Genomic DNA, 10,126 nt, shown 5'->3' with positions numbered 1-10,126 from the left:
AAAAAAAAAAAAAAAAAAAAAAAAAAAAAAAAAAAAAAAAAAAACTCAGGGAAAGAAGCCAGTCACAAAGGACCATATATATATATATATATATATATATAGTATAATTCCATTTATGTGAAATGTCTAGAATGGGCAGATCCACAGAGACACAAAATAGACTGGCAGTTTCACACAGCTGGGAGGAGTGAAGGGGAGGGATGGTGAGGGGTAGTATGTGGAATGGGGAGTGACTGGTAAGGGGTAGGTAGAGGGTTTCTTTTTTGGCTTAATGAAATGTTCTAAAATTGATTCTAGTGATGGATGCACAACTCTGAATACACTAAAAGCCATGGCATCATACACAGTAAATATTTCAGGCCTTGCAGGCGACATATACTTTCTGTCACAAATTCCTTTATCCCCACAACGCCTTAAAAACATAAAAAATGTTCTTAGCTCTAGGGCCGTATAAAAACAGACCACCAGTTGGATTTGGCCAACAAGCCATCGCTTGGCAAGCCCTGTTCTGAGTGCCACATTTCCTTAGCTTCCTGCATTTAAAACTACCTGGCCAAGGGACTGATCAGTTAGCTTCACTGGTTAGAGCACAGCCTTATAACACCAAAGTCACAGGTTTGGATCCCTTTACTGGCTAGCTGCAAAAAATCCCCATAAATAAGTAAAAAAATAAGAACTACCTGGCCTAAGTCTAACTTCAACCTTTCTTGCTGTAAAGTCAAGTCACTTCTTGCTCTGAGGTCACAGAAAACAGAGTAACCTACTCTTCCCACCCCCACCACCCCAGCCCTAGACTCTGGGTCTCAAAGTAATGGCCCCTTTCTGCCTGCACTTCTTACCGTTAAGGCAGCGCCTACGATACTTGTGGTAGACGTGTTGTGTGAAGCCATTTTCCTTAAGCAGCTCATGGGAAGGATGCTGGAACTTGGGCAGTGACTGAGGGGTACAGCCATAGCTGCCAACTGCAGGTGTCCCTTCTGAGGGGCTGGAGCTACAAAGGCCACGAGAGAGATGGTGTCACTGGGTTCCTCACAACAGCCCCACCATAAAGTTAGGAGGGATCTCTCTGATCCCTTCCATCAGCCAAAATCCAGCCTCTCACAGGGCACCAAACAAGGAGGCCCAGAGGCACTGTGCTAGGCCCTTAACTTATATCCCTAGGTCTGATTTAAGTCTTTGCATCAACCCCTAGAGGGTTTTACAAAGAGGTCATTGAGACTCAGGGACTGGGAGACTCTTCCAGGGTCATGGAGCTATCTAATGGCAGTGTTCTGTCTAATGGCAAAACCTAAGCTTTTAATCATTTATTTACCTAACTTTTAACATTCAGCTTTCCTTAACAAGCCATCACAGGTCAATCCATCTATACTTTTTTCAAAATCATGCCTATTTTCAGCCTGTGCTATCTCTGCAGGGAGAATACATAGTTCAGTGGCTCCCATCAGAAGGGAACAAACACTGGGGCCATTTCACTGAAAATAAATAAAAAGGAGTCTAGGCCCTACCCCCAGAAGCTGAGTCAGTAGATCTTGCATGGGGCCAAAGAATCTGTATCTTTATTCAACTACCTGGCTATCCTCCCTTAGATAGGCAACAGATAATAGGCTTGGAAATCAACTCAGAGATATTCTGTCTCTGAGTGTACTAAAATCTGGTCTCATGTGGCCACACACCACTTCTTTAAAAAGAAGCCTTCCCCTTCCCAAATCTTGAACTAAGCTTTCCACACTACTGTTTTTTAGATTTAAATGGCGGTTCCTTTAATTTTCAGTCCAATCTTCCTGGTCTGGTCAATTTCATGGCTCTCCCATCCATCCCACAGGCAACCTGGTCTCTCCTCCCCCAGGGTCCCCAATACCTGATGGAAGCAGTCCGGGGCCTGTGCTCTCGGGAATCCATTACCCAGCCCACGTGACTCTCCAAGGGTGGGTTCGAGCTGTGTCTTGTCTTCCTTTTTCGAGGCATCTGCCAAGGTCAGTCCAGGATTTATTATTACTTGTATTCCCACAAGTATGATAGGCACCAAGCACTCATAGGACTAAGATGCTCATATGTGCATGGTACCTCACATTTTACAAAAGCATTTTCATATCTATTCTCTCACATAATGTTCACAGTTGTGAGCTAGGAACTGATATGCCTACTTCACAGGTAAAGACATCAAGGCTTGGACCTAAGATGATCTGCCCGAGAACTCACACCTGGTCAGTCCTCCTTAGGCCTTTTCATGGCTACATGGGGCCACCACTCCCACACCCAGTCTATTTTGTAGATGTGGTCACTCAATCCTGGGTGAACCCTCCAGCCTAAGAACACAAAGCAGGTAGGGGATGTGGCACTTTCTTGGCTCAGACAAGGTAAGGGAGAGAAGCAAAATTCTGGAATACTGTAAAGTGGGCCCAAGACTCCTAGCAACCCAGCAGGAGTGCCTCACCTTGGCATCTAGTGTCCGTCCTTCTTTCACCACTGGGTAAAACCGTGATGTCTGGCTTGAGTCTTTGAGCTGTGGTGTACGGGGAGTGCGGGGGGTTCTGGCATTGCGATAATTTGGTGACTCTGGGACGGTGGTTGGTAAAGAGCGGGCGATGGTGGAGGGCTCAGGAGCACCAAACAACTTGTTGGCCAGGGCATCGGTGGGAACTGCAGAGGCAGAGAGAGGGGTCAGCAAGCAGGGAAGGCCTGTGGCCATCAGCCCCTGAAAGGCCCTCAGTCTCACAGCTCCAGAGCCTCTCACCCATGCCAGGATCCCAGGTGTCTGCCCCTCACCTTGCTGGAAGCGGGGTGGCCCAGGAGGAACCTCCTGATTGGGATCCACAGGGGGCTCAGGGGTCAGTGTGTCAAATTGCTCCCGGCTGATCATGTTGACTTTCTTGAAGTTCTCAACTTCTTGCTGCAGAGGATATGAGATGGGTGGGGAAAAAGTTAGTAAGCAGGCTGCTCCAGCCTGTTTAGGAATCAAGACTGGCAGGAAGTAGGAGAGGGCAGCTCCCACGTCCACATACGTGGAATTCTGGTCCCCAGGCTCTCAGCTGCCCTGCTATTCCTCAACCCCTTGGCGCACTAGTGTGCTAATCCAGAAAAGGACAGTACCTGCCCCACCCTGCCTGCAGTAAGACTGAGATCAGGCTGACAACAGCTCCCTAGGAACTCACCGGACATTCCAGTGCCTCCCCAAGTCTCTTCCTACCACTGTCTTGTTACAGAGTGGCTGGGCAACTCTCTCCTCACCTACACCAAACACACTGCTACTCATTACACTGCCCACCCCCCGATATGCCCACTCTGTATAAACCTACAACAGAGATGTTTTGACTATTTCCAGGCAGCAGCAATTTTTAAAACGACCTACCTTTTCTCCATTTTCCACACAAAGCAAACTCTTTAAAAAGCTTTTAAACTTTTACACACGCCTAGATATTTAAGAACAGAAATGACAATCTAACCCTTAATTCTATTCCTCACAAAAGCATCTAGCTGTTTCAACATTAAATATGAACACATAGGTAGGACAGTAATTACCCCCAACACACATGCAGTTTACAGTGTTACACATCTCCTCCTGCTCTTAATGCCCCAGCAAGGTGGCAATCACCATCCCTTTCTTATACATGAGGATATCGAGGCTCTGGATTGTAGAGACCAGTCCAAGGTCACACACTCAGCCTTCCTCCTCTCCGTGTATTACACGCACTCCAGGCCCCACTCTCACTGCTACGTCTAGCCTCACCTTGATCTGGGAATACTCAGGTTCAAACTTCTCAGTCCACAGGTCCTGCTCATAGTAAAAAAGTCCGTCATTAATGACCTTGGCCAGCTCGGCACTCATCTTGGCACGTGAGGTGTGGTTGCCTGTGCGGTCCCCCCCTGGGTGCCGGCGCATGTAAGGTGGTGTCTGGGTGACAATGAGGATCTTGTTGACATCCCGGTCATCAATCTCATAGTCAGAGTCTTCATCAGACCAGGCGGTAAAGGTGTTCTTCCGCCCATCCATCTGTTCCATCTCCTCGTCAAACAAGAAATCCAGTTCCTCTTGCTCATCCTGATCCTTGGACATCAGCTGCTGGGAGGGCAGCTGCTGAGGCAGAGAGGTTGGGTGGGCAAACCTGGGCTCCTCTGCCTTCTAAAACAGGGACAGACCAAGGGGAGAGAGAATCACCAGGGGGGTCCTTGGACCAGGCTCTGTAGCTGTCCTACAAGAGGGAGTCTCTGGCCTCTCAGCATGACACTGTCACAACTGTGGCCTTGGTAAGATTAGCAGGTCACAAGTGTCCTCCCTGGAGTCAGCTTCCCGGGGAAAGGATGTCTAATAGATTAGAGTTCAGGATCCTCCACTCAAAGTTCCCATCATGGTCATTCATGAACAATTAGATGACAAGTTCCCTATAGGTTAGAAACTGCTCTCGTTTACCTTTATATCCTACACAGCACCTAGCCTGGGAGTGAGCACACAGCAGAAGTTCAACAAGTTGATTCATCCATTTATCCATCTACTCAACATCTCCCAAAAAACTGAATGCTCCATGAGGCAAGAACTACAGTTGCCTTACTTACTTAGTACCTAGATTGGGACCTAACAACAGCAGATGTCCAACTATTTGATGAATGAGCAAAAACCCACTAGTACCAGGCTCTGTGTAAAAAACATAAAAACAGAATAATGAATAACACAAGGCCCCTGTACTTAGGGAGCTCACAGTTTAGTGGCAGAAAAAGTCAGCCAACTGCAATGTGGCATGGTAGAAGCTATAATAGTATTTGTAGAAGCACATAGGGAGGAATGCTCATCCAACTGGGAGTGAGGATGGTTACGGAAGGCTTCCTGGAAGAAGTGACAAGTAAAGGATGCAAGCCATAAGTAAGCCAGATGAAGGAAGGGACAAAATGTGCTATGCAGAAAGAAAAGTATGTCGAAAGGCAAGAGAAAACAGAGTGACTCCAGCAAAAAGAAAATATTTCAGAGTGTTGATACACTGAATTTATCTGAGACTCTGAGGGAGAACTATTTGTCTACCTGACAGTATATATCCCCTACAAGTCAACTCCCTACTGTGCAAAGAACTTCCTACATAAACTCCCACATGATCTTTTGAGGTTCAGGACAGGCCAGGTGGGAGTAGGGGACTCTAATTCTAGAATGGGGGGCTATGTCTGGCTCCCATGTTTCCATGACTTTTGAGTTTGTAAGCCTGAACCTTGTAAGGTCCTTGTCCACTTACTACCTTTCTCCTCATGATTCTGGCCTGATCTCCAACACTTTTTGAAGAACTACAGCCAGAACAGTGGGAAATCCTGGGTATGAACAGACAAGAGAAAGGAGGTGAGAAAAATGGTCAACATGGTAAAATAGATATGGAGGCATGGAATTCCATAGATCAAAGTCCAACATCACCTCTGAAGTCTCCTCACAAGCCACAGACCAAAGAGGCCTTCAAAGAGGGAGTGGGGATGTGGATGGAGAAAAATCCAGAGCTTGGGAACAAGGCAGTAATTTTAGTTTGAGATTAAAAGACTTCTCTAACAATGGACTCCCATCTGTACTATATATACATTGCTTTAGTATTTCTAGAGCAGTCTAACCCCTCCTTCCCTTCACTTAAGATGAAGAAACTGAAGCCTTGAGATATTAAACCTTTCCCAAAGTCACCTAGTCATCAGTGCAGGAAATCTGTGTTCTACTGTAGACTCTAACTCCACATGTAGGTCATGCCTCTGTTCCCTCTCCCTTCCCTCTTCTGATGGCCTTAGTGGCTTATATATGGGACAGTGAGGACAAATTCAGAGGAAAGGCACTGAAAATGCAGCCCCAGGGATTGAGATGGGGTTAAATAAAAACCAAGACTCAAGAAACCTGGGACACTCTTGCTAGATGCTGCCTGATTGCTTCCTGTAAAAAATGCTACTCAAGAACTCACCCAATAGGGCGACCTGAGGGGTGTTTCCCATGGAAAATGGAAACGGGCCACATCAACCTTCTTGCAGTCACTACTAATGACCTCACATTATGACCCTGAACCACTGGCTTTCCTGCTAGCCCCTCAGAGCCAAACTTCTGTGCCTATGTGATATTCCCTCCAAGCACTCCAGCCCTGGGCCCTAGATTCCAAGGCAAGGAACGGGCCTCACCCACCTTAGGCCGTGCAGGGGAAGGCCGAGGCCTCTTCTTCACTTCAATCCAGTTCTCAGAATCCAGGTCAGGCAGGCTGGCAGACAGGCCCTTGGGCAGTGTCTTTAGGTTGCTGACCTCCTCTGTTTTGGTGGGCACTGGGGTGACTGCACGGGGAGAGCCAGGTGCTGATTCTGGAGAGTGGAAAGACAAGGGTCCTCATCCCTCCAGTCTTCCTCCTGCTGCCCACCCTGAAGAGGACTACTGGCTGGAGAACAAGGGCAACAAGGAGGCATACATATACTAGAAGGGTACCTACCTGTCTCCTTCTGGTAGTGCTGGCGGGGGACAAACTCAGGACAGTTGAGAAGTTGGGAGAAATCAGTCTGCGAATAATCCACTATTGGGGGACCAGGAAGAGGCCACTTCTCAGGCTCCTCCCTCCTACGGACTTTCTCATCAACGATCTCTACCACCTTGCTGTCTTTCAGGGCCTACAAGGGAAAAGGAAGGATAGAGAGGATGAAGAGGAAAGACTTGGACAGACTGAGATCTTGGAAGACGGTAGACAACCGGGCCCCCGTGAGCTTGGGTATGAGTCCAATGCCAGCAGTAGTATGAGAAAATTGGCACCATCTTCCATGACTAGAGGACATCTAAGATGTTTAAGCTTGTAGAAAGGCACCAACATGAAAAATACACCTACCCTTTCGACCTGCAACTCTACTTCTAGTAATCTGCTATAGAAAATATTTGCATAAACAGGCAACAGTATGTTTAAGATTTGGACAAAACGCCATTCTAGCAACACTGTAATAGGAAAAAAGCTGGAACTATCTAATTTGCCATCACATACAGAATTTAAATAAATCACGGCACACTCAATGGAACATTACTAAGACATTTAAAACAGCTTTACATGTGCTGAGGTGGAAAGATCCGCAAAACGCATTAAGTCAAAAGAAAGCAGTATAGATCAGTGTGTACGAGATCCATTTTGTGTTAGAATTTTTAAGTAAAAACATACAAATATACACACAAACTTTTCTAGGACTTGCAGGTAAACTGCTATGGGTGCTTTTCTCTGTTAAAATGGGTGAAGCGTAGAAAGGGAAGGAGACTTATACTGGAAAAAAAAAAAAATTCAAAATATTTTAAGTGAGGCTGGCCAGTTGGCTCAGTTGGTTAGAGTACTGTCTTATAACATCAAGACCAAGGTCATGGGTTCAGATCCCCATACCAGCTGGTTGCCAAAAAAAAATTTTTAAGTGAAAGAAGAAAATATTTCAAAATGTGATAACATAATCTGTTGGGGAAGCTGGGGCTAGAGGCACTTTCATATATTGCTGGTGAGAATTCAAAGGGTACAACCCCTAGAATTAGGCAATATCTAGCAAAATTACTATATGCTTCTACCTGCCCCTTTGACTCAACCATCCTACTTCTAGAAATCTACACCAAAGATACACTGGTACAAATATGTAAAGATAAATATACAAGGCAGTTTATGCATTAGTAAAAGACTGGAAAAAATCAAAATGTCCATCTATAGGGCAGCAGTTGAAAAAACCATGGAATGCCCACACAGTGATGTATTATGCAACTGTAAATAGAGATACACACACGCGCACACAATTTTGGCAGCTGGCTGATACAGAGATCGAACTCAGGACCTTGGTATTATCAGCACCATGCTCTAACCAATTAAGCTAACCAGCCCTGCAACTGTAAAAAGGAATGAGGACCATCATTCTATTATGTACTGCTTTGCAGTTAGCTCCCAGATATATTAAGTGAAAACAAAAAAAGAACTAAAGAAATACATGTGTCGTATGTTACCATTTATCGAAGAAAGGGGAGGATACAAATATAAAGAAAGGCATTTACTTATTTTTTTTAATAAGCATTCAAAAAACGTTACCTATAAGGGAAGAAAATGGAAAAGATGGAAGTGACAGAATTTTAAGTTAGACATCTGTGCACATACCAAGTTGAGACTTCAGAACCATGTAAACCTTTTACATAAATGTAAAACAATTAGAAAATCACAAGAGGGAAATGGAGCAATCCCTAAAACTTGAGAGCAAAATGTAACTAATACATATCAAGTTAAAGGCATAACCACAAAGATTATTTCAAATGAGACTATGTAAATTTGTTTAAAACCTGTTTTCAGTGGCAATAACCCAATTATAAGAATATGTATATACGGTGGAATAAAACAAGTTATTATGTTGATGTCATTAGAAATTAAGATTTTTGGCACGGGAGAAGGGAACAGATATGAATAAAAAATCCTTGGGGTTAAGAAAAGACTCTGTAGGGGCCGGCCCAGTGGCGCACTGCTACAGTGCACCGCTTGGGAGTGCGGCGGCGCTCCCGCTGAGGGTTCGGATCCCACATACAGACCGGTTCCCGCTCACTGGCTGAGCGAGGGGCGGGCGCAGCACCGAGGGTTGCGATCCCGTTGCTGGTCCCGGTCCGGTACGGGCGCGACACTGAGGGTTGCGGTCCGTTGCCGGACACGAAAAAAGGAAAAAAAAAAAAAAAAGAAAAGACTCTGTACTCCTGAATTTTAACAGGAAGTATCAGAATAAATTCATCGTGTATTTTATCTTACCAAAAAACAAACCTTCAAAAATAGTGGCCAACCAAGTGGCAACAAGCATCCCTATAACTCAGATTGTGCTGTGAAATATCATTTCCCAAAAAAAGGAACTAGAGTTCCTTTAAAAAGTGGCCAATTCCAGATCTGGTGCAGGAAATGTATAAGATGAACTAGGGTCCCACTGGCTAAAGATGGGACAATTTGATGCAGCATATTAACTGCAATGAACTGAAAAGGTTTGAATTCATAAGCTTATAATAATATATACTAAAACAAACAAAAAAAACACCACCAAAATCTCACTGGTTACTTTAAAGATTATTAGGGATCAACTCATAATTCTGCAAACTGGTTAATAAAGTGGGAAAAAATCAAGCATTTATGTGCCCCTTCCACTAGCTATACCTCTTGGTAACTAAAGAGTTAATGGGAAAAAGTTTCTTCACAAAGAGGCATTCCAGCTAATAAATAAAGACTGTTAGAATTAGAATGTCACTATTTTGCAAACCCTAATGAAATAAGAGGCAATAATCATCAATGGCAGCTTATACCACAAGGAAGACAATCAAATGGAATGTTATACGCCACCCGGGAGAACATATTATCTACAAAAAGTATTCTTGTTAAGGAGGGGAAGAAACTCCAAAACCTGAATCTGATCAGGACTCTAGATCACCAATTTACAAAAAATTTGGAGTACAGATGAACATGTTATGTGATACCATTTTATCTCATGGGAAATTCTATAGGATATACAAACCCAGTTTATTCAAATAATAAATTGCAGCCTGGCTGGTTAGCTCAGCTGATTAGAGTGCAGCCTTATAACACCAAGGTCACAAGTTCTGATCCCTGTACCAGCTGGCCACACACACACACACACAAAAGGGCAAGGTAATATCAAAAAGGTGATTAAGAAAAATAAGTTGCAAGGAAAAGAAAAACAGAGAGGGAGGGGGAGACTTACAAAGAATATATGGGTTTTATTTGGATCCTGATTCTCAAAGCTATTAAAAACTTTTGTGGGAAACAACTGGAATGAGTTTGAAACTGAATATTTGGTAATATTAAGAAACTGTTGATAATTTTAGGTGTGCTAATGACATTGTAGTTATGTTTTTTAATAGTCTTTATCTTTCAGAGGTATGTACTAAAACATCTGTGGATGAAATGCCAAGTTATCTAGACTTTCCTTCAATGTAATATGAGAGAGGAAACAGATGAGAGTATAGATAGACAGAATAAGACTGACCAGGAGTTGATACTTTGCTGAATCTGGTAACAGGTTCATTATACTATTCTATCTACGTCTGTAAATGTCTGACATTTTCCCTAACAAAAGAGAAAGAAAGAAGCCTAGTCAAGCCTTGAGACATCAGCAGAAGTAATCAGATGGGGGGGGGGGGGGGATTTCC

General features: G+C 44.1%; 1 protein-coding gene across 1 annotated transcript in view; it reads right to left on the bottom strand.

The window, feature by feature from the left end:
• LARP1 (La ribonucleoprotein domain family, member 1) overlaps positions 1 to 10,126 on the bottom strand; it is a 50,572-nt gene that overhangs the window by 7,164 nt on the left and 33,282 nt on the right. Inside the window, exons 9-15 of the mRNA XM_008573168.1 lie at positions 6,423 to 6,597; positions 6,128 to 6,297; positions 3,728 to 4,120; positions 2,767 to 2,890; positions 2,435 to 2,640; positions 1,859 to 1,965; positions 840 to 991 (exon numbers count right to left, since the gene is read on the bottom strand). Of these exons, the coding sequence (XP_008571390.1) occupies positions 840 to 991; positions 1,859 to 1,965; positions 2,435 to 2,640; positions 2,767 to 2,890; positions 3,728 to 4,120; positions 6,128 to 6,297; positions 6,423 to 6,597 (1,327 nt within the window). The remainder of the gene's footprint in view (positions 1 to 839; positions 992 to 1,858; positions 1,966 to 2,434; positions 2,641 to 2,766; positions 2,891 to 3,727; positions 4,121 to 6,127; positions 6,298 to 6,422; positions 6,598 to 10,126) is intronic.

The sequence above is a fragment of the Galeopterus variegatus genome, unplaced genomic scaffold (genome assembly GCF_000696425.1).
Source record: "Galeopterus variegatus unplaced genomic scaffold, G_variegatus-3.0.2 Scaffold884, whole genome shotgun sequence".
Classification (NCBI taxonomy): domain Eukaryota; kingdom Metazoa; phylum Chordata; class Mammalia; order Dermoptera; family Cynocephalidae; genus Galeopterus; species Galeopterus variegatus.
The sequence above is the reverse complement of the archived record's forward strand: the minus strand, read 5'-3'. Positions and strand labels throughout refer to the sequence as shown.